The following is a 25,057-nucleotide window of genomic DNA, read 5'->3' as shown; positions in this document are numbered from 1 at the left end:
TTCCAGCAGCAACCAGGAGAATCCCCGAGGAAATCCATAGTGGCAATTGGGTTCATTTTAACTGGACCTGTCCATCAGGGAACCCACAATATTCCTTCCCCATTCCCTCTCATTTTTATTTTACCTTGACTTCTAATTTTTCTAGCTAATATATAACCTGTTCTACCTTCTCTGTAATCTTTTAAAATTTAAAACACTTTAGTCAGATTTCTTTGCCAACTTTCAGGATCTCATTGTCCACTTTAAAGATAGGATTTAAATCCAAATAGATTGACTTTATATAGGATTGAGTGATGAGATGAGATTGTTGTTGTTTTCGTATCTTCACAGACTTCCCTTGGAGAATAGTGTGAAGTAGTGGAAGGTTTCGCAGGCTGATTAACAGGCTGATTAATCAGGCTTACAGGCCGCAATGTGAACTCTCCTTCCATGGCCATAACCATAACCATCAGCCGCTAGGGTGATTAGTCCTATACAGCGGGAGGGTTTTATGAACTCCCACAGCCCATGGAATAAGTGGCGGGGAGGGGGGGTGGGGCACGAGTATCCCACTGGGTCAAACCAAAATTCAGAGCCAGAGCCTCCGCATGCTAGGACTGTCTGGAGCGGGGCTCAAACACTGCACCTTCTGACTCAGAGGTGGGAATACTATCAAAAGGCCAAAGGACTTCATTCACTATTGAAGAGACTGCTGGTGGAATGAATCTCTGATGCATTGTCCTTGTATAACTGCACACTCACTTAAGAAAAGAGGCAAAAAAAGCAAGTATAAGAGAATGAGGAAGAGGGAGTTGGAATGCATGCGAGTTTCTCGTCCGGCTAGAAGTGTCTCCTATTGGTTGATCCACTGCAGCACTGAGAGTGCCCATTGATGAAACCACTGCTACCTGTCAACACCAATCCAGAGGAATCAACAGCGTGCAAATTCAGTACTGGCCGAGTACTCGATAGATGGACGTGCCACAGAGATTTCAGTTAATGTTCCATTCACAGAGCAACTTAATCACTTACAGCTTTTAATCTAAGTTTAAAAATTCACAATGTTCATTCCCAGGTATCAGAAATTTGTTCTGAAATCTGTGTGCAGGAAAATCCCCAAATTGCACAACTTACAAGTAAATTCTGGCGCAATGAAAAGACAGATTACTAAGGTAGAGACTGTCAGCATCATTGCGAGACTGCATTACCTGATATTATCTATCCAGCAGTCAATTCCAATGGGCATGAACATGTTCATGTTGAGCCACAGTGTGAAGTATTTACTGCTCCTCTTCATGCACAGCCAGTGGACTAAAGAGGGTTTGTTCAGCTTCGCTTCTAGACGATTTCCAACATGTCCGGGCACTTGGCAAAACAGAAAGACCACAGGATTATTCCGAGTCATTTAGTTAAAATACCTTGAGGTAAATTTTCAGCTTGACACCTGGGTGTAAACCTGGCGTTGCCTGTTTATAGATACCTGTACCGCCCAATTTTCATCTCCATTGACATCAATGGAATTGAACATCGGGTGGTCTCTGTATCGGAAAGCCAATCTCTCATGCCCCTTTTATGCCCAGGAAGCAAGTTGCTAATCTACTCCCCATTGTTCATTGCAATTGGAACTCAACCTTATCAGACTGAGGAAAATATGCACCAGGCCTCTCAGTGAGAGGTAACTGAAGGGAAATGGCCTCGGCCTTTTACAGCTGAACAACAGAAAAACTATCAGCCAATTGGATCATTTCTCTCCCAGTCCTGACAAGAAAAATACAAGGTTGTATAAAGAGGAACAGACCATCGGAGTCATCAAACCTGCTTCTCCTCAGATCTTAAAATGGAAGAAAAGCATCATAATGTATCTTACATTGCATGTTACTAAATGAACAAAGTAAAGCACTGTCACCACCAGCCAAAGCATACACACAAAAAGATCTTTAAAACCTCAAGGTCCATTCCATCAGGCACCCTTTAGTTTCCTCTCAGTATTGACCTGTATACAGACTGAGTTCTGAATATTGTCCAGGAGCTGAGAGCCCAAAGCTCCATTTGGGTAAAAAGGGAGAGGAAGTTGAAGAGTTTACTTTGAAAACGGTGGGGCGGGGAAATTGGCCCCTTTCGCTCTCGTTTTTTGGGCGGAAATTAGAGTTGGGGGACCAATTTTCGGGCACTATCTCGCACACTCGCTCTCCTCTGGAAATGTGCCAACTGCCAAATTGCCTGCCTAAAACCAGCATTAAGCCCCTTGAATATGCTAATCAGAGGCCTAATGGCTGTTTTAAAATCCTGCTGGAAAACTTGGCATACACTGGGCAGAGCAAGCGTCGTGCATGCTACGCTTGATTTTCCCAGATCTACAGTGGTCTAATCAGTTGTCCTTAAAAAGTCACTGCAGGCCAGCGACGTAAAGGTAAGTAATATTCTTTTACTTGCTAATGTGGAGCCAGAAGAAGCAGCAGTGATCCTCCTGGCTCCACAGCAATACTGCAATGTTGCCAGATTGGCTCATGACAACATTATGACTGCCATGAACACCAGTTGACCGAAGATATGACCAGGTCCATGGAGCCACCGGGACCATTACTGGGCACACTATAGGTACGATGAAATGCAGCTTCGGCTGCCTGAACAGTTCAGAAGGTATGTTATAACACACTTCCAATAGGATCTCCAAGATTACCATTGTCTGCTGCACGCTTTACAATCTTTTCCGTCCAGAAAAGCCCAACAATGAAGCAGTTGGCTTGACATTTTCAGCCAAGAGTCATCCCATCAGTCTCTCATAGACAAGATCGTTGCTTAAGTACCTGATATACCCAACAATCCAATCCATATGGGCACGTACACCTTCACCCACCATGTCCTCTGCATTAACTCCACTATCATGCATTTGATTTGATCTGCTGATACATTATTCAGATGAAAACTCTTTGGACAAAGATTAAATAAATTGCAACCAAATTTATTAGATCAGTCTATGTGCCATTACTTTTTCTTAGCTGTGTTTCCCCTTTCATAGAATCACAGAATCTTAGAACTTTATAGCACAGAAGGAGGCCATTTGGCCTGTCGTGTCTGTGCTGGCCGAAAAAGAACTATCCAGCCTAATCCCACTTTCCAGCTGTTGGTCCATAGCCTTGTAGGTTGCGGCACTTCAAGTGCGTATCCAAGTACTTTTTAAATGTGATGAGTGTTTCTGCCTCTATCCTTTCAGGCAGTGAGTTCCAGATCCCCACCACCCTCTGGGTGAAAAAAGTACTCCTCAACTCCCCTCTAATCCTTCTACCAATTACTTTAAATCTATTCCCCCTGGTTATTGACGTCTCTACTAAGGGAAATAGGTCCTTCCCATCCACTCTATCTAGGCCCTGCACAATTTTATACACATCAATCAAGTCTCCCCTCAGCCTCCTCTGTTCCAAAGAAAACAATCCCAGCCTATCCAAGCTTTCTTCAGAGCTAAAATTCTCCAGTCCTGGCAACATCCTCGTAAATCTCCTCTGTACCCTCTCTAGTGTAAACACATCTTTCCTGTAATGTGGTGACCAGAACTGCACGCAATACTCTAGCTGAAGCCTAACAAGTGTTTTATACAGTTCAAGCATAACCTCCCTGCTCTTATATTCTATGTCTTGGCTAATAAAGGAAAGTATCCCGTATGCCTTCTCAACCACCTTATCTACCTGTCCTGCTATCTTCAGGGATCTATGGACATAAGAACATAAGAACATAAGAAATAGGAGCAGGAGTAGGCCAATTGGCCCCTCGAGCCTGCTCCGCCATTCAATAAGATCATGGCTGATCTGATCCTAACCGCCAATCTACTATCACAGAACCATCTCCTGAATCTAACAGAATTAGACACACGAAATAGGAGCAGGATCAGGCTACACGGCCCCTGGGCCCGCTCCGCTACCCACAGGGCCATGACCGATCCGAACCTCGACTCATGTCCAAATTCCTGCCCGCTCCCCGTAACCCTTAATTCCCTTTACTTCTAGGAAACTGTCTATTTCTGTTTTAAATTTATGTAACGATGTAGCTTCTACAGCTTTTTGGGGCAGCATATTCCATGGACCTACCACCCTCTGAGTGAAGTAGTTCCTCCTCATCTCAGTTTTGAAAGAGCAGCCCCTTATTCTAAGACTATGCCCCCTAGTTCTAGTTTCACCCATCATCTGGAACATTCTCCCCGCATCCACCCGATCCAACCCCTTCACAATCTTATATGTTTCAATAAGATCGCCTCTCATTCTTCTGAACTCCAATGAGTAGAGTCCCAATCTACTCAACCTCTCCTCATATGTCCATCCCCTCATCCCCGGGATTAACCGAGTGAACCTTCTTTGTACTGACTCGAGAGCAAGTATGTCTTTTCTTAAGTATGGACACCAAAACTGTATGCAGTATTCCAGGTGCGGCACTCCATGGTCCCGCTGTTCCTCTACACATTTTGTTGCGCATATTCTAGAGTTTGAGCTAATGCTCCCTCTAAAAGTGTTTCCTATTGGGAATAGTAAGTGAGGTGACAGGCTGCTGGGAGTCAGTATGTGTATTTGGGATTGAGGCGACCTTGCATCTCCTTGTACAGGAACAACAGGCATGTGCCCAACCTGCAGTGACCATGCATCATGACGCTAGGTTGTGTTACAAAGATTTGGTGTGTGAGGCCCTTTTACGATGTAAGTTGCTGCTTTAATATTGTCACCTGGAGGAGTGTGGGCATACATGATAAACAATGAAAAAGTTATAAGGTTGTCTGAAAGCTTGGCATTGGGCAGTGGTGAATGTGTGACGGACTGAAAGGCAACACATTGTGGCATACATACTTGTGCCAACTGTTGGGCAGCCTTAACTTGGCAGTATCCTTAAGATCTGGCAACTTCTTCTGTATCAGTCTACTGGATGGTGTATATGGCTCTTGGGGGGAAAAATTGAGTTGCGCCCCCTTTGGGGCGCTAACTTCGCCCCGGAAAAATTAGCGCCCCTGTGGCCGAAATTGAGTGGTAGTGCCTCTAGCTGCGAGGGAAACATAGAAACATAGAAGATAGAAGCAGGAGTAGGCCATTCGACCCTCGAGCCTGCTCCGCCATTCAATGCGATCATGGCTGATCATCCAAATTCAGTACCCTGTCCCTGCTTTCTCCCCATACCCCTTGATCCCTTTAGCCTTGAGAGATATATCCAACACCTTCTTGAATATATTTAATGAATTGGCCTCTACTGCCTTCTGTGGTAGAGAATTCCACAGGTTCACCACTCTCTGGGTGAAGAAATTCCTCCTCATTTCTGTCCTAAATGGCCTACCCCTTATCCTTAGACTGTGACCCCTGGTTCTAGACTCCCCAACCATCGGGAACATCCTTCCAGCATCTAGTCTGTCTAGTCCTGTTAGAATTTTATAAGTTTCGATGAGATCCCCTCTCATTCTTCTAAACTCCAGCGAGTACAAACCCAATCAATCCAATCTCTCCTCATACGTCATTCCTGCCATCCCAGGTATCAGTCTGGTGAATCTTCACTGAACTCCTTCCATGGCAAGAACATCATTCCTCAGATAAGGCGACCAAAACTGCACACAATACTCAAAATGTGGTCTCACCAAGGCCCTGTACAACTGCAGCAAGACATCCTTGTTCCTGTACTCAAACCCTCTCGCTACGAAGGCCAACATACCATTTGCCTTCTTAACCGCCTGCTGCACCTACATGCTTACCTTCAGCGACTGGTGCACAAGGACACCCAGGTCTCGTTGCACTTCCCCTTCTCCCAATCTATTGCCATTCAGATAATAATCTGCCTTCCTGTTTTTGCTACCAAAGTGGATAACCTCACATTTATCCACATTAGATTGCATCTGCCATGCTTCTGCCCAATCACCCAACCTGTCCAAATCATCCTGGAGTTTTTCGGCATCCTCCTCACAGCACACACGCGCACCCAGCTTTGTGTCGTCTGCAAATTTGGAGATATTACATCTAGTTCCCTTGTCCAGATCATTAATATATATTGTGAATAGCTGTGGTCCAAGGACCGATCCCTGCGGTACCCCACTAGTCACTGCCTGCCACTCGGAAAAAGACCCGTTTATTCCAACTCTTTGCTTTCTGTCTGCCAACCAGTTCTCTATTCAAGTCAGTACCTTGCCCCCAATCCCATGTGCCTTAACTTTACACGCTAATCTCTTATGCGGGACCTTATCGAAAGCCTTCTGAAAGTCCAAATACACCAAATCCACTGGTTCTCCCTTATCTATTTTACCAGTTACATCCTCAAAAAATTCCAGTAGATTAGTCAAGCACGATTTACCCTTTGTAAATCCATGTTGACTTTGTCCGATCCTGTCACTGTTTTCCAAGTGATCTGCTATTACATCTTTTATAATGGACTCCAGCATTTTCCCCACTACCGATGTCAGGCGATGTAATTCCCCGTTTTCTCTCTACCACCTTTATTGAATAGTGGGGTAACATTAGCTACCCTCCAATCCATGGGTACTGTTCCAGATTCCATCGAATGTTGGAAAATGATCAGCAATGCATCTACTATTTCTAGGGCCACTTCCTTAAGTACCCTAGGATGTAGATTATCAGGCCCTGGGGATTTATCGGCCTTCAATCCCATCAATTTCCTTAACACCATTTCCCTACAAATGCTGATTTCTTTCAGTTCCTCCCTTTCATCAGACCCTATGTTCCCCGACATCTCTGGGCGGTTATTTGTGTCCTCCTTTGTGAAGACAGAACCAAATATATATTTACTTGGTTTGCCATTTCTTTGTTCCCCATTATAAATTCCCCTGATTCTGACTGCAAGTGACCTACGCTTGACTTCACCAATCTTTTTCTCTTCACATATCTATAAAAGTTTTTACAGTCAGTTTTTATGTTCCCTGCAAGCTTACTCTCATATTCTATTTTCCCTTTCTTAATTAATCCCTTTGTCCTCCTTTGTTGAATCCTAAACTGCTCCCAATCCTCAGGTTTACTGCTTTTTCTGGCCATTTTATATGTCCTCTCCTTGGATCTTATGCTATCCCTAATTTCCCTTGTTAGCCACGGTTGAGTCACATTTTTTGTTTTATTTTTATGCCAAACTGGGATGAACAAATTCTGTAGTTCATCCATGCGGTCCTTGAATGTTTGCCATTGCCTATCCACCATCAACCCTTTGAGTGACATTCCCCAATCAATCCTACCCAACGCGCACCTCAGAGCATTGTAGTTTCCTTTATTTAAATTCAGGACCCGAGTCTCTGAGTCAACAACTTGATTCTCCATCTTAATGAAGAATTCTATGATATTATGATCGCTCCGACCCAAGGGGCCTCGTACAACAAGATTGTTAATTAATCCTTTCTCGTTACATAATACCCAGTCTAAGATGGCCTGATCTCTGGTTGGTTCCTTGACACATTGGTCCAGGAAACCATCCCGTAAACACTCCAGGAATTCCTCCTCCACAATATTGTTACTAATTTGGTTAGCCCAATTTATATGTAGATTAAAGTCACCCATGATGACTGCTGTGCCCTTATTGCACGCTTCTCTAATTTCCCTTTTAATGCCATCCCCAACCTCCGCATTACTGTTTGGAGGTCTGTATACCACTCCCACTAATGTTTTGTGCCCCTTGGTATTTCTCAGTTCTACCCATACAGATTCCACATCATCAGAGCTAATATCCTTCCTTACAATTGTGTTAATCCCTTCTTTAACCAGCAATGCTACCCCACCTCCCTTTCCTTTTTGCCTATCTTTCCTGAATATTGAATACCCCTGGATGTTGAGTTCCCAGCCTTGGCCACCCTGGAGCCAGGTTTCCGTAATCCCAATCAAATCATAATCGTTTACCTCTATTTGCACAGCTAATTCATCCACCTTATTACGAATGCTCCTCGCATTAAGACACAAAGCCTTCAGGCTTGTTTTTTTAATGCTCTTAGACCTATTAGAATTATTATTTACTGTGGCCATGTTTGATTTAAACTGTTGATTTCTCTGACTGCCACTTTTGTTTTTCTCCTTCCTATCTTTTTCTTTTATCCTTGTTTCCCTTTCCTCTGTCCCTCTGCTCAGGTTCCCAACCCCCTGCCATTTTAGTTTAAACCCTCCCCCAGAGCACTAGCAAACACACCCCCTAGGACATCGGTCCCGGCCCTGCCCAAGTGCAAACCGTCCGGTTTGAACTGGTCCCACCTCCCCCAGAACCGGTTCCAATGTCCCAGGAATTTGAATCCCTCCCCCTCACACCATTCCTCTAGCCACGTATTCATCTGAAATATCCTTCTATTTCTACTCTGACTAGCACGTGGCACTGGTAGCAATCCTGAGATTACTACCTTTGAGGTCCTATTTTTTTAATTTACCTCCTAACTCCCTATATTCAGCTTTTAGGACCTCATCCCATTTTTTACCTATATCGTTGGTACCTATATGCACCACGACAACTGGCTGTTCACCCTCCCCTTCCAAAATGTTGTGCAGCCGCTCTGAGACTTCCTTGACCCTTGCACCAGGGAGGCAACACACCATCCTGGAGTCTCGTTTGCGGCCGCAGAAATGCCTATCTATTCCCCTTACAATAGAATCCTCTATTACTATAGCTCTACCCCTCTTTTTCCTCCCGTCCTGTGCAGCAGAACCACCCCTGGGGAATATCGCGACGCTACATGCCGCAGTATTGCAGGGCTTCCTCCCCTTCTTAAAGGGCGGGGCCTTGCGCAGCATGACCCGGGGCCCAGCAGGGCCACCGGGGATCGGAGTGCTGGCAAAAGAGCTCGGCACTCAAGAGAAGTGCCGGGCTCATGGAGCGCAGCCGGCACTCCGCGGGGGGTGGGGGTGGTTCAGGAGGCTGGGGACGGCAGCGGATGCAGGTGCTGGCAGGCGGCCAGCAACAAAAATGGCCGCCCGGCACCTCGCCTTTAAATAGCACTGCCCCGGCCACAGGTAGGACCCCCTGATCCCGTCGGACATAGCGTCCAGTGGTAAGTCAGGGGGCGCTACTGAAGATCGCGAGCGGGGCGCTGCGCTCAGCGATGATGTCATCACCAGCGGCGCAATGCCACGGGGCACTAATGGTTACCACCATCGCTATCCTCCCACAGAATTTCGCAGGAGGCGTTGGCGGCGCCGCACCCAGGCGCTATTTGCTTTGCACCCCGTTAACACCCTAGGGTGCTAACGGGAGGTGCAAAGCAACCGAATTTTTCCCCCTTGGTGTCTACAGCCCTAATCTAGGCCACCACCTGGGTCAATGCTGCATACACTGCCAACAAAACCTGGGGACAGATGCAAAGGGTGATGTCAGACTTTAAGGAAGTTTCCAAGCTAACATGCTAAACTACTGTCCCCTGGATAACGTGTCCTGGAGTGCTAAACAGCCCTACCTTCCTCACACAGGTGTCAGCTGTGGCTCAGTGATTAGCACCCTCACCTCTGATTCAGAAGGTTGTGAGTTCAAGTCCCACTCCAGAGACTTGAGCACAAAATTCTAGGCTGTCACTCCAGTGCAGTACTGAGGGAGTACTGCACTGTTGAAAATGCCATATTTCGGATGAGACATTAAACCGAGGCCCTGTTTGCACTAAGTTAGACATAAACGATCCCACAGCACTGTTTCGAAGAATAGCAGGTGAGTCATCCCCGGTGTCCTGATCAATATTTATCCTTCAACCAACAGCACAAAAAGAGATTATCTGGTCATCATCACCTTGCTGTTTGTGGGAGCTTGCTGTGTGAAAATTGGCTGTCACGTTTCCTACATTACAACAGTGAATATACTGCAAAAGTACTTCATTGGCTGTAAAGCGCTTTGGGGCATCCTGAGATCATGAAAGGCACCATAGAAATGTAAGTCTTTTTTCTTTTCATTCGATTCACGCAGCAACGCATCCACTTTGCTATCCATGTTCAGTTCTCGCACTGCTCCATCAATTTGTCAGAGATTCCTTTTCCTGTTTCCACCAATTTCTGACCACTCAAAAAGTTGTACCAACCACTTTTTGCTATCAGCATTAGTTTGGCTGTCAGTAACTTTTTTGTCCTCCACAGTAGCCACTTCCCTTTAAGTGGCCACCTTACCCTTTAAATGGCAGCAGCAGCTTTCTAAGAGCTGGGACTCTGTCATGCCCACCAGAACAACTAACAGGACGTGAACTTTGATCTAACATTTCTTTTAAAGACAACATTCAGGTTCGCTGCAAATATGGTGTGGTGTTGGTACAAAGGTAATAAAAATGACCATGATCTTTGATGCTCTATCACAACACGACTAATACTTTCGAAACACTAGCAGAATACTGGAAGCCAGACCATATGTGTGAGATTATAATCAGGTCTTTCACTCATTGCGTACCTAAATCAAAGACAAGCAACTGATCCTGATCAACTCGATGCCTAAAATGGGCCTAGTATCAGGCAAATGAAAATAAACTGTTTACAAGATAAATCACAACTCAAACCAAGTCCAAAGTGTCCAAAGTCTAAATACATTGCACTTCCCTACTTTAAAACTACACATGCTGCATGATGATGAAAATCATTTCTCATTAAAAAAAACCTGTACTTTCCCTCAGCCGCATTGTTAAATGTTACACAGCTGAACATTTCACAATCAGGACAAGCAACATGAGATTGCTTTACAATGGGACTGCTGCAACCAAATCCAATAACGAGCAAATTAAATCTGGATAATCTATTCAATATAAACAGCATGGTTTATCAATCAGGAGTATGGGAAAAGGCCTCTGTCACCAGGGTAGGCACTGCATCTGCCAGCCTCACACTACCAGAGACTTGGGGCTTCCACTCTCGGAGTGGCTGGGTGTTGCTCCGGGCGTTCGGTGGTTCATTAGGCAGATACCACTGCTGCGCCTTTACAGGAGCTGGGCAACCACCTCAATTATTCAAATGAACCTGTTCCCACAATTTGAGACGGGATCATAGGAAGGCCAAAGCAGAGGGTGCGAGTCATGCTCTGTTGCACTTTTGCCACCCTTAAGTGGTTTTGTGGAATTTCTACATTCCAATATTACCACCCAAATAAGCTATAACTTAACAAAAGGCACAAATTCCACTAATACTAGCGGGTGTGACATATGCCTGATACACATGGGGGCTTGACTTTCAACTATATAAATACAAGTTGTTGTTGTTGCCCCAGCCCTAAAACTGCTGGTGCAGATCAGCCGCCCAATGAAAACCGCGCTGCTTCTATAACGGGCGATCGAGACAGCGGAAAATTGACAAGGTCACTGCTACCGAGTTTCTTCTTCGCATCACATCTCCCATAGGGTATTCTGTTTCATTTGGTTCAAATGCCAAAAGCAATATGTGGGATAACTCAGAACTATAAACTTCTTTCAAAACTCTTGCTACACTCTCCCTTCCGAAACCCTGCAGCAATGGGTCTCGCTGTCACTTTGGAAATGCCAACAGTGAAGGAGCAGCAATGTTGGAGCTGACCGGCTCTTCCTGGGGCCAACGGATTGATTTGTTGGGTTTGTCGTTTCCTCTTACTGAATGCCAGCAAGTGTCTGTACAGTCTTTCCAAAAACAAATCAGTGCAACTGATAATATTTAATCCACCGCCCATGCCCCATTAGCTCTGCTTACCGATGACCAGGGGTGGGAGTTCGCTCTGTGTTAAGTTTGCATCTTCAGGACCTATCGGTGGAAACAAAACGTTGATGAGCCAAAGTGTCGTTGAATCGGATGCCGACAACTGGATAGAGAGAGCCACCAAGCTCAGGGAGAGGACAAAACTCGATCTCATTTTTTGCTGCTCCCTCTCAGTCTGAGAGGATCTCACTGGAGACAAGCAGAGCTTTCAAGGTCCTGACGCTAGCAAGTCACATAGTTCAGGCTGAGTAAATACTCAGTGGGCTGATACCCATCCCTCTGCCAACAATGGATTTCAACTCTAATCTCAGACAGAGCAGTTCTGCAAATGGAGAAGGGCATAAAAAAACAAAACAAGAACATCCCAATTAATGAGTGAAGGAATTCTGAAAGAAAAAATAGCTTATGTATTGGAATATTTTAGATTATAGCCTTACATTTTGTATAGCGCCTTTCACGACCTCAGGATGTCCCAAAGCCAATGAAGTACTTCTGAAGTGTAGTCACTGTTGTAATGTAGGAAATTTTAGATAGGACTTGGATCCATTTTAAACCAGACTTGTATTACCCTGCGTATTACGAACTAGTTTCAGTGCTGTCACTGTGTGATATTCTCTCCAGTACACATGAAACACCATGGCAGGCATTTTAATTGGGAGGCGGGTTGGGAGCAAGAGCCAGGGGTGCTAGGAATCGGTCGGGAAACCGATTTGCCTTTCAAACCTCTGTTTCCCGCCCACAGCTAGCCAGATGGCGAGGAGGGAGGGATCGGGTGGGGGCCGGGGGGCCACAGGATCGGGGACGGGATGGGGGGTGGGGGGCGTGGGCTGGTGGTCGGATTGGGCCCGCAGCATTGGGGGCGAGGAGATGGTCGGGGGCTGAAGCATCGGTGCTGGAGGGGGAAGTCCGGGAAGGTGATTGGAGGCCTTGGGGGTGGATTGGAGGCCACGTGGGGTGGATTGGAGGCCACGTGGGGCAATTGGAGGCCTCGGGGGGGATTGGAGGCCTTGTGGGGGGAGGGAGCGGAGGCCTTGGTGAGGTCTCTGATCACGGGGGGTGGGTGAGGCAGGGACGCTGGATCCAGGAGGTAAGTGACACTTACCTCCTGGATCCAGCAGTCCTTGCCTTACTTTAGCTAGCAGATTCCCCGAGGCCTGGTAATCCCAACCAGCCACAGTTAAATTTGAAATGCTGGTTAAATCTGAGGCATGCCAGCCTCATTATAATATTTAAATGGCTGACCCGCCTTCTGGGAGCAGTTTGGCTGCCCATCCCCCGTCTCGCCTCCATTAAACCTGCAAGTGGGGGGGGGGGGGTTAGAGGCGGTTTGGGGTCGGGATTCAATTTTTAACACTTTAACCTCCCACCCGACCCCAACCCACCCATTATTTGGGGTTAAAATTCCCCCCAATTATTCATATCCGGCTATGAAGACATAACCTCTACTGTGGACAAGGGCTTCCCTCCTTGTGATGTATTACATGAAGAAGGAATATAGAGTTTCCAAACAGGATTATTGGAAAACATGCCTGCACCATGGGCAATATATATGCTCTTGTGCAGCTGCAGCAGAGGCACCTTGTTAGACAGAGTAGAGGGAGCCTCACTCCACATCCAACTGCTACACCTGGCCTGGGAGTACTTGATGCTGACACTGTGCCCCTAAAAGTGTTCCCAGCATGAACATCCCTCACAATGAACACAGAATTCATAATAAAGTAAGTACAGTATATGTATAAAAACATTTTTTGTTGAATGGACCTTAAGGGCAAAACTACAGTGATCTCATGTGCTTTTCATTAATTACTGTGCTTTGTCTCTGTTCTGTATATTTCTCACTCTCTCCACCTTTCACACCCTTTCTCTCATTCTCTTTCTCCCTACACATTTCACTCTCTTTCTTTATATCTTCAATGCCAAGACTCTCAGACACTCTGGCCTAGGAATGCGAAGACACCATGCCTGTTTTTCAGGCGTAAAATGGGCACCTAAGCCTCCAATATGGCGAGTAGGAAGTGCACACTCATTACAAGCCAGAAGTGTGCCACCCGCCACATTGGTATAGGTACAAAAATAAGCATCCAGAGCCTGAAACAGACATTAAACCCTTTACATATACAAGTAAGGGGCTGAACGCATATTTGAGGCCCCCTCTGCAATATTGATTTGCCTTAAGGCAGCCAGCACCAGCTGCACTCAGGAAAATCAGGTCTACACGTGGCCTAACAAAGGGCCACCACCAAAAAGGTAAGTTTGTTAAAAATACTTACCTAAATGTGGAGCCGGAAGGATCACAGTATTTGCTCTTCATTTTCCCTTCCTCACAAGTAACAATGGTCTCCAAGGAAAGTGGAACAGTCTGGCCCACACATTTCTCTATGGTCACCAATTTTGGCTCTATAATCCTGTAATCAGCTTGGTGAGGACAAGCTGTACCAGTTCCAGTTCAGAGGGACCTGGGGGTCCTTGTGCATGAAACACAAAAAGTTAGCATGCAGGTAGAGCAAGTAATCAAAAAGGCAAATGGAATGTTGGCCTTTATTGCAAAGGGGTTGGAGTATAAAAGCAGGGAAGTCCTGTTACAACTGTACAGGGTATTGGTAAGACCACACCTTGAGTACTGCGTACAATTTTGGTCTCCTTATTTAAGGAAGGATATACTTGCATTGGAGGCAGTTCAGAGACGATTCACTAGGTGAGCGGGTTGACTTATGAGGAAAAGTTGAGCAGGCTGGGCCTATACTCATTGGAATTTAGAAGAATGAGAGGTCATCTTATTGAAACATACTGAGGGGGCACGACAAGGTAAATGCAAAGAGGATGGCCCAGAAATTCGAGTCGGGGGCTTGCCGCGCGTGTAAGCCCCCGATCTGCACTTACCCGACGCGCCGGCCGTTGAGCTTCAGGGACGCCTGGAATTGCTGTTTTAAAATGTTGACTCCCGGGCAGCGTCTGACATCACGCCGCCCAGGAGTGCAGCCAGCGCGAAGCCTGTAGCGCGCTGTGCAACTGAGACACGCCTCTTGAGGTCTCAGTTTAACAGGACACGCCCCCAGTGTTTCTGCCAAGCTGCTAAGCATTTTTACATGCAAAGCAGCAGTTTAAATAGGTTTTTGGAAGTTTTTTGAAGCTTTTGATAACTTTTATAAACTTTTAAAAACGTTTACATTATTTTGAAGAATCTGAAGTAGTTTTAAACAGAATTAAAGCAATTTAAAGACTTTTAAAAGCCCTAAAAGAATTTTTTTAATTCCATTTATTTATTTAGCAATGTCGTCGTCATACGTGTCTTCACACTGTTCCCTTTGGGGAACTGTATGAAGTGGTGGAAGGATTTATGGCCATCATTAACGCTCATTCTCTGACCGTAACCATCTTTGAACCAGCCATTAGGGCGGTTAGTCCTATGGCGGGAGGGTTTTACGGGCTCCCACAAGCTATACAAGGAGGGGGGGCCACCCACACCCACGGACGCAAATATCCCACTGGATGTCAACCCAGAATTTAGAGCCGGAGCTCCGACTCCACTTGCCGGGACTGTCTGGAGCGGGGTTCGAAACCCTACCCTGATCTGGCCCAGCGGCGGGGATCCTACCGCTATGCCAAAGGCCCAATCCGATTAGCAACGTGAAATGGCTGGAATGAGCACAATTCACGGCATTAAAAGAACTCACAATTGAACTGATGATGACCTCAGCAATCTCCTCAAGGAGGTGGAGGCGCAGCGCCTGCTCATCATTGGTAATGAGAAGTCAAAGGCGCCGCAAAAAGGGCAGATGATAGCTTGGTCTTTCAAGTGGCAGCATAGGGCTCCAGTCACGGGGAGGGAAAAGGCGCAGGAAACGTATGGGTGTCACCTTTTGTGCGGAGTGGGCCTTTTGCGTAGCAGTAAGCATCCCCGCCGCTGGGCCAGAAGGAGTAGGGTTTCGAACCCCACTCCAGACAGTCCCGGCAAGTGGAGTCGGAGCTCCAACTATAAATTCTGGGTGGACATCCAGCGGGATACTTGCGTCCGTGGGTGTGGGTGGCCCCCCCCTCAGATGGGTTGTGGGAGCCCGTAAAACCCTCACGCCATAGGACTAACCACCCTAATGGCTGGTTCAAAGATGGTTACGGTCACGGAATGAGCGTTAATCACGGCCATAAATCCTTCCACCACTTCATACAGTTCCCGAAAGGGAACAGTGTGAGGATACGTACGACGATGACCTCTTGCGCAATGCACCTCCTTGGACCCTCAGTTGCAGATGCGAGGGGGCAAATCGTGCAATTGTTAAATTTTTCATTTTATTGACATGTAAAATGTTGGCCCAGTAATTCCCTTCCAAATGCGCGAGTACGGTCGGGGTACTTACGCATCTGGCCGGAGGAAATGCCGGTTTTCAGCATGCACAGCGCATGCGGGGAAAACCGGCATTTCCTGTCCTCTAAACGAAGGGGTTCAGAGGCAGAACGCGTGCGCAGTAAAATTCGCCGCTTTCATTCATGCTTTCAGTGAGGTCAAGTCCTTACAACTTACACATGAAAAAAGCATGGGTACAGTTGCTCCAGAGGCTGCGGAGGAAGATATTTCTTATCGTGGAGCTTCTGAAAGTATGTATGTCTGTATATATTCCTTTGCGTGTTATGTATATATTCCTTTACTTATGTGTATGAATGTATTATTTAATTATGACTTTCAGAGAAAGTAACTTATTGGAAAATCATAATTAAAAACATACATTCATACACATAAGTAAAGGAATATAAAACATACATACATATACGTAAAGGAATATATGCGGACATACATACATAATTACTTATTACTGATGAAAAGTTTCTTTCTTAAAAGTGCTGGAAATGTTACATTACTCATTTTAGAACACTCATTTTCACATTCAATTCACACAGCCACAATTGCTCCTTCTACCTACCGTTCTGAAAACCCGTTTAAAAAAAAAATTTAAACTTTAAAACTTACTTAAAATTTCTTAAAATAACTTCCCTCCCTTTCCCAAACAAAAATATTGCCTTTCAGAAGCTCCACGATAAAATATATCTTCCTCCGCAGCCTTGGAACAACTTTACACATGCTTTTTTCAAGTGTAACTTGTAAGGACTTACCCTCACTGAATCCATGAATGAAATCGACGAAGTTCACTGCGCAAGCGCTGCCTGTGCAGTCGCACGCGCTGTGCCTATGAACCCCTTCGTTCCGAGGACTGGAAATGCCGGCGTTCCCCGCATGCGCTGTGCATGCTGAACGCCGGCATTTCCAACGGCCAGATGCGTGAGTACCCAAACCGTACTCACGCATTTGGTCACGAATTTCTGGCCCGATGTTTCCCCTCGTGGGGAAATCTAGAACATGGGGGCACAGTTTTAGAATAAAGGGTCGCCCTTTTAGAACTGAGATGAGGAGGAATTTCTTCTCTCAGAGGGTCGTAAATCTATGGAATTCTCTGCCCCAGAGAGCTGTGGAGGCTGGGTCATTAAATGCATTTAAGTTGGAGATAGACAAATTTTTGCAAGATAAGGGAGTGAAGGGTTATGGGGAGCGGGCGGGGAAGTGACTTTGAGCCCAAGATCAGCTATGATCTTAATGAATAGCAGAGCAGGCTCGAGGGGCCAAGTGGCCTATTCCTGCTCCTATTTCTTATGTTCTTGTTCTTATGTTCCTGAAAGAAAATCACACCATAAGTTGAGAGAAAAAGAATTGAAGGAGTGTAAGCCAGTTTTAAACCACTACTTCCACATTCCTGTGAACACACTCTTAGAAGCAGTGGCATGGGGTTTATTTTCGGATAACCCACTGGTTTCAGGGTGAAAATAATACAATATTCATTTAAGTAAACATTCTTACAGAAATGATGGCTGACCGAACCTTTGATTAATTAATGTCATTCTCTGTGATTTAAAACTAGAAAATAAAAGCTGACACAGAATCTCTTGGCTTCTCTCCTCCTCCCCCCTGTCCCCATCCTGATTAAGGCTCCATATGGCATGTAGGTTTACTGGTTGTTACCCTTCCCCAGATTACTGGAAGGTCAATGCTCCATTGGCTACAGTACAGCTGCTGGGTATTATTGCTGGGACAAGACTGAGATCGATCGAGTTTGTTAGATAAAACTATCAAGAGAGCAAAGGCGGGTAAATGGAGCTGAGGTACAGATCAGCAAACGGAGCCTCGGTTTAACGTCTCATCTGAAAAAGGCACCTCTGACAGTGCAGCACTCACTCAGTACTCCACCGGAGTGTCAGCCTAGATTTTGTGCACAGATCTCTGGACGGGGGACTTGAACCTTCTGACTCAGGGGTGAAAGATCTACCCACTGAGCTACAGCTGACACCATATAAGCAGTTGATTATTTCTGGCACATATAGGCACCAAATAGCAAAGTTACATCATCTTTAACAAAGTTAATACTTTGGTTCTTAATCCATTTCACACCGACAGCCAACCTTACCACAGCTCTCAGAAACATCTCCAAGAGCTTCACAGGGAACGACTTTGAAGTGTGGTCACTGTGCGTCCGTAGGCAAATTCAGCAGCCAATCTGTGTTCCACAAACAGCAGTGACATTAATGACCAGTTAATACCTGTTTTTTGGTGGTGGTGTTAGTTGAGGTGGGAATGTTGCCCAGCATGCCGGAGGACTGCCACAGGATCATTAACATTCCATCTGAAGGATAGCTACCGGGAATTTCCTCAGGAGTTTTCCTGGTCAGACACTGTGGGCTCGATTTTATTAATGGAGGCGGGTTGAGGGCGGGCCCGCTGCTCGGCAGCTTTCGGACCCGCACTCAGCTGCCGCCTCCCAGCACTTCCGATTTTGGCTTCACTGGCCTCGTTACGGCCGATGTGCGGGTCCTTCCAGGTAATTGCTTGGAGGATGTCAGTTTCTCGCATCTGATGACGCGTTGTTTGTTTGAAAATTTAAAGGGGGCCATGTTCCCTTTACATACAAATGTCATTGGGATGGCTTGGTGCTGTATTATCTTGAAAGGGGAGTTGACAGCGTCTGTTCTGAGCAAAATTTATTGAATGATCTTGCTGGCCATATTCCCTGGAAACAGAACGAGGAGGCCTCCTCAGCAAACCAAGGCAACTTGACTGCAAATTGCTGAGGAGGTGAGCTCGAGGTCTGTTTGCAGACGCACATGGGTTTAATGTCGAAAAAGGTTTAATGATCTGCTGAGATCACCTAAAGTGTGGCCTCTGTGTTCTGGGATATGGAAGTTCAAGAGTGAGGGCTCAGGGTGATTTCCATGTAGAATGATGGTGGTGACACTTGTAGTGTATGTACCTTTAAGGGGAGAACTACTTTTTTACAGCTCCTGTATACTGTAGTACCGGCAGTGACCACACCTGTATATAAACCCTGAGTAGGGATCTGTACTTTTAGTTTTAGAGTAACCCTCATCCAGTAAACACCTGTTGATTGTTCCTCTGCAGTCTCTGTCGATTTATTGAAGGACACCATACATCAAAATTCACGGATTTAACATTGGCGACGAGTCGATTCGAACCTACCTGCAACTCTGCAGAAGAAGGCTGATTCCACCAGTGCGGACGTCGACCATCCAGAGAGGACTTGAGCATCGCAGAGGAGGCTGTGGAGAGCTGGGCTTGGTTCTCCAGTCGCGACGATCCAGCGCAGCGGGCTGGCAGCAGGTACGGCGCAGACCCTTCCTGGACGGCGGCGGCTGGAGCCGGCCGACGGCACAGAAAAAGGCCGAGCAGCGTCGACGGGGTAAGAGAGAGGGTAAAGCGCACAGGGCACAGCCGGGGTTGAAGACCGAGCGGCGTCAACGAGAGAGGGTAAAGCGCACAGGGCACAGCTGGGGTTCAGGACCGAGCAGCATCAACGAGAGAGGCGTGCAGGAAAACGCGCAGAGCGCGGCCGGTGTTCAAGGGCTGAGCAGCGTCCGCGGGGGAAGAAAGGAAGTGTGGGAGACGCCATTTTGAGCCAGCGGAGAAGAAGGGAGAGCGCGGGAAGAAAGGAAAGCGCGGGAGACGCCATTTTGAGCCAGCGGAGAAGAAGGGAGAGCGCGGGAGACGCCATTTTTAGCCAGTCTAACCACACCCAGGGATGCCGAAGAGTGGCAGTGTCACAGCATTCGACAATGAAGTCGAAGATTGGGCGACATATATAGAACGCATAGAAGTGTACTGCAAGGCGAATGAAGTGCCAGATGCCAGGAAAGCACTGGTATCATTGAATTCCATGGGTGCAAAAACGTACGGCTTACTGCGAAACCTAGTAACCCCAGAGAAGCCAGTGGAAAAGGATTTTGAAAGCATAGTGGCAATCCTACAGGACCACTTAAACCGCACACCGCTGCTGATAGCAGAAAGATTTAAGTTTCACAAAAGGAACCAGCATAAAGACGAAAGTAATGCTGAGTATTTAACGGAACTGCGCAAGCTATCGAAACACTGCCAGTTTGGAACGGGACTAGCAGATACTTTAAGGGACAAGTTTGTGTGTGGGCTTCAAAGTGAAGGAACCCAGAAACGGCTTCTATCAGAAAAGGATCTTACGCTGGACAAGGCTTTCAGCATGGCAGTATCACACGAAGCAGCCGCACGGGGCACTGCAGAGATACAACGGAGACCGCAAGAATATGGCACAAATGAACTGTCATATGGAGCAGTGAAGTGTTATCGCTGCGGCAGAACAACACACGACCATAAGGATTGTTGTTTCAAGGACCAAGTGTGCAGACAGTGTGGAAAAGTAGGACACATAGCAAGTGTCTGCAGGTCAGGAAAGAAAACCAGCAGCAAGAAATCTCCACAGGAGAAGTACAAAAAGGTACATAAGGTGACGGAGAGTAGTTCAGACGAACAGAAAAGTGATACAGACTCCGGAAGCAAGGAGCTGGGTTGTCTGAAACTACATAATGTAATCAAAATGGAGGATCACCAAACTATCTGGGTCACGCTCAAGATAGACGGAGTCCAAGTGAAAATGGAATTGGACACAGGATCAGCCCTAACAGTCATAAACCGAAGGGACTACAAGCGGCTATTCTCACATATACCCTTGAGAGATACAGAGATTGTCTTGAAGATGTACACGGGGCAAAAAGTCTACCCCAAAGGAAAAATAAGGGTGAACGTGATATACAACGGCAAGGAAACACCAAAAATGGACCTATATGTATTGCCAGATGGAGGACCACCACCACTAGGACGTGAATGGATCCGGAAGATACAGTTAGATTGGCATTCCATACAAGCACTGACGGTAGATGCCAAAAAGGATGACGACGTCACACCTGGACGACTGTCAAAAATGCTAACTGACGCACAAGAAGTGTTCCAGGAGGGACTCGGAACACTAAAAGGCATAACAGCGATGAACAAAATAGAGGAAAATGCAAGCCCAAAGTTTTTTAAGGCCAGACCGGTGCCTTATGCGATCCGCCCAGCCGTCGAAGCAGAGCTGGAAGGGTTGGAACGTTCAGGAGTACTGTCCAAAGTGGACTGGAGTGAGTGGGCTACACCCATCGTTCCTGTAATGAAGAGGTCGTTGAGTAATACGCCTGGGGAACCAAAGAAGGTTCGCATCTATGGGGACTTTAAGGTGACAGTGAACCCAGTCCTTCACACGGTACAATATCCGCTTCCGCGGATTGAAGATATTTTCGCCTCACTATCTGGAGGAAAACGCTTCACTAAGATTGATCTGGCCCAGGTGTACCTGCAAATGGAGGTAGAAGAAGCCTCGAAACAATATCTCACGATCAACACTCACAAAGGTCTCTACCAATACAACCGGCTGGTGTTCGGGGTAGCATCAGCTCCGGCTATTTGGCAAAGGGCAATGGATCAAGTCCTGCAAGGGATTCCAGGGACCCAGTGTTATTTGGATGACATCCTGGTCACGGGCGAAAATGACAGTGATCACCTCGCCAACCTGAAGCAGGTGCTCACTAGATTGAAGGAATATGGGCTCCGTGCTAATCGCCACAAATGCGAGTTTTTCCAGAAGCAGATCTCGTATTATGGCCACGTTATTGATGAAGAGGGGTTACATAAGTCCCCTGAAAAGATTGAGGCAGTAGTCAAGGCTCCAGCACCGGAAAATGTGTCACAACTGAGGTCGTTCCTCGGGCTGGTGAACTGCTACCATAAGTTCTTGCCGAATTTGTCTACAGTACTACACCCACTGAACACCCTACTGCAAACGGGGGTACCATGGAAGTGGAATGACGAATGTAAACGAGCTTTCCAGAACTGCAAAGAATTGATCACATCAAAAGAGGTGTTGGCTCATTTCAACCCAGCACTACCAATTCGGTTGGCGTGTGATGCATCACCCTATGGTATTGGTGCGGTGCTGTCACACAAATTCCCGGACGGCTTGGAGAGGCCAGTAGCCTTTGCGTCTCGGTCACTAACCTCAGCCGAGCGTAACTACGCCCAGATTGAAAGGGAGGCCCTCAGCCTAGTGTGGGGAGTAAAAAAGTTCAACCACTATCTGCATGGGCAGAAGTTCACCTTGCTGACTGACCACCAACCACTTGTCTCCATCTTTAATCCAAAGAAGGGCGTTCCGGTGATGATTGCGCAACGGCTACAAAGATGGTCCCTTTTTCTAGGGGCGAACCAATATGAAATAGAGTATAAGGGCACGAAACAGCATGGAAACGTTGATGGGCTATCACGCCTGCCACTGCCTACTGCGGAGGAAGCACCAGCAGTGGACCCTGTCGAAATATTTTATTCGACTATAATTGAACGCTTGCCAGTAACTAACGCGGATATAGAGAAGGAGACCCGAAATGACCCGACACTGTCTCGGGTATATGATTTGACGGTGAAGGGATGGCCAACACATGGCGACTCACTGTTGCCAGCATTCTCATCCAGAAGAGAACAGCTGTCAGTATGCCAGGGGACCTTGATGTGTGGATCCCGAGTGGTAATTCCACCCAAGTTAAGGGAGAGAGTGCTCAATGAGCTTCACGAAGGCCATCTGGGAGGGGTGAAAATGAAAAGCCTTGCTAGGGCTTATGTGTGGTGGCCGGGGATCGATCAGTAAATCGAGGACCTGACAAAGAGCTGCTCAGGATGCCAGAAGGTCCAAAATGCACCACCACATGCCCCTCTACACCCATGGGAGTGGCCCTCCTCTCCATGGCAAAGGGTGCATATTGATTTTGCTGGTCCATTCATGGACTCAATGTTCTTAATAGCCGTGGATGCGCACTCGAAATGGCCTGAGGTGATCAAAATGTCCTCCACCACCACGGAGAAAACGATTGCAGTCCTACGGACCATATTTGCCAGGAACGGCTTGCCAGAGCAGATTTGCTCTGATAATGGACCACAGTTTGTGTCCGAAGATTTTTGGAAATTTATGAGAAGGAATGGGGTAAGGCATTACACATCCGCCCCGTATCATCCAGCCACAAATGGATTGGCTGAGAGGTTCGTACAAACCTTTAAAAAGGCAGTAAGGGCCATGTGCGATGACGACATTCCACTGCAGCATAAGGTGGACAATTTCCTGTTAGCCTACAGAAATGCGACACATGCAGTTACCAACCAGACCCCGGCCATGATGTTCTTTAACCGAAGGTTGAGATCTCGTCTGGATTTGCTCAGATCAAATGTACGAAGAAATGTTGAGAATAAGCAATTCCAGCACATCAATGAGAAGCCGACAAGGAGCTTCAATGTAGGGCAAGCAGTCTTGGCCCGCGACTACCGAACAGAGAAATGGCAACCAGGAACGATATGCACACGGCAGGGGCCACTAATGTACACAGTGGATGTTAGGGAGAACATTGTGAGACGCCATGTCGACCAGATCCTAGCGTCACAGGAACGAGTCAACCCCATGTCTCGCGTACCTGGTGATGAACCCGACATACAGGTAGCATCTACCCCAGAAACAGTAGCATCGGAAGCTGATGAACCAACCGACGACAGGGGGGCAGAATCGCCTCCGCACCAAGAGCAAGACACTCAGGAAAGGCGCTATCCAGAAAGGATCAGGAAGCCGCCCCAAAGACTGAATTTATAAATGGACTATTTTCAGTTACTGTTGCATGTTAAAAGTGTTAACTGTTAAATGAATGTTATGGTACTGTTAATCTAAAAGGGGAGGAATTGTAGTGTATATACCTTTAAGGGGAGAACTACTTTTTTACAGCTCCTGTATACTGTAGTACCGGCAGTGACCACACCTGTATATAACCCCTGAGTAGGGATCTGTACTTTTAGTTTTAGAGTAACCCTCATCCAGTAAACACCTGTTGATTGTTCCTCTGCAGTCTCTGTCGATTTATTGAAGGACACCATACATCAAAATTCACGGATTTAACAACACTGAGCGCAAACCACCATTTATTGGACAGATGATGCCTGGGGTTTGAGACTGTTAGACTTATGTTCATCTCCATGTGCCAGCAACCTGTGGTTACATAGAAACATAGAAGATAGGAGCAGTAGGCCACTTGGCTCCTCGAGCCTGTTCCGCCATTTAATGAGATCATGGCTGATCGTGGTTGAAGCGTTAGCTTACGCGAATCTGGCATGGAAAATCGCGTGGGGGCGGGATGGAGGCGGGTTGGGTGTCTGAAGACATTTCTTCTGATTTTTGCAGCTGACCTGCCTCCAAACCTGCCTACTCAGGGCTATTAAAATTGAGCCCTGTAACTGAAATGGAAGATCAGCAGAAACCAGTCTATCCGGGGTTTCTGCCAATCCTCTGCCGAAGTTACGGCAAACAATTGGGAGGACCCCCGAGGAAATTGCCGGCAAACAGCTCTGGCAATGCAGCACTCCCTCGGTACTGTGCCGGAGTTTTGGCCTAAATTAAATGCTGAAGTCCTACAGCGGGGCTCAAACCCATCACCTTCTGACTCAGAAGAAAGAGTACAATCACTGAGCAAAGCTGACATCACTGAATCCTTATCAATAAAAACGCTTCAGTTCTTATGCACTGGAACTTTCCTTGCTTGGAGTTGTAGAAGCACCGCAGGATATTAAATCGTAAGCTTCATGTAAACAAACACACAATGTTTGACTAATTCGGTTGCAAAGATCAATTTAGTTTTCCATTCGCAGACACGAGTGCAAACAAATGTCCTTCATTATTACCATCAGCTATTGATTATTTTTCCAGTACATGGAGTTACAGCTGTGCCACAAATGAACTGTCACTGTTTGTTATGGAAATGGAGATCACCACTGAGCTGTCAAGGGAAGGGCCTTGTGGAGCGGACTGAATAGAGGTGTTCCGCAAAGCGGTCACCCAATCTCAAAATGGGGTGGGGGTGGGGGTGGGTGGGTGGTAGGAGAAGGACTTTGAGCAGACTGGCTTGTGCATGTACCAAGCTGTGGGTGGAGGTGCTCATGCAGGGATCAGAAATGGGACTCATACTAGTTTTCCACAATTATTATCACAGTTGGACAGGTGTCCAGCCTACCAATGGTTATGGCACTGGGTCATTTG

The 25,057-nt window shown here is 46.7% G+C and overlaps 1 protein-coding gene across 2 annotated transcripts in view; it reads right to left on the bottom strand.

The window, feature by feature from the left end:
* The window catches only part of lcat (lecithin-cholesterol acyltransferase), a 44,868-nt gene extending 32,962 nt beyond the window's left edge, over positions 1 to 11,906 (bottom strand). The window contains exons 1-2 of one of the 2 annotated variants that reach the window (XM_085991197.1): positions 11,595 to 11,906; positions 1,188 to 1,344 (exon numbers count right to left, since the gene is read on the bottom strand). In XM_085991197.1, coding sequence (XP_085847323.1) covers positions 1,188 to 1,344; positions 11,595 to 11,754 — 317 coding nt within the window. In that variant the 5' untranslated portion in view covers positions 11,755 to 11,906. The remainder of the gene's footprint in view (positions 1 to 1,187; positions 1,345 to 11,594) is intronic. The other variant, XM_085991196.1, reaches the window with a different exon arrangement.
* Between the last annotated feature and the right edge of the window lie 13,151 nt (positions 11,907 to 25,057).

This window comes from Somniosus microcephalus, chromosome 6, assembly GCF_052327205.1.
Source record: "Somniosus microcephalus isolate GS21.2 chromosome 6, FLI_Smic_1.0, whole genome shotgun sequence".
Lineage (NCBI taxonomy): Eukaryota > Metazoa > Chordata > Chondrichthyes > Squaliformes > Somniosidae > Somniosus > Somniosus microcephalus.
The sequence above is the reverse complement of the archived record's forward strand: the minus strand, read 5'-3'. Positions and strand labels throughout refer to the sequence as shown.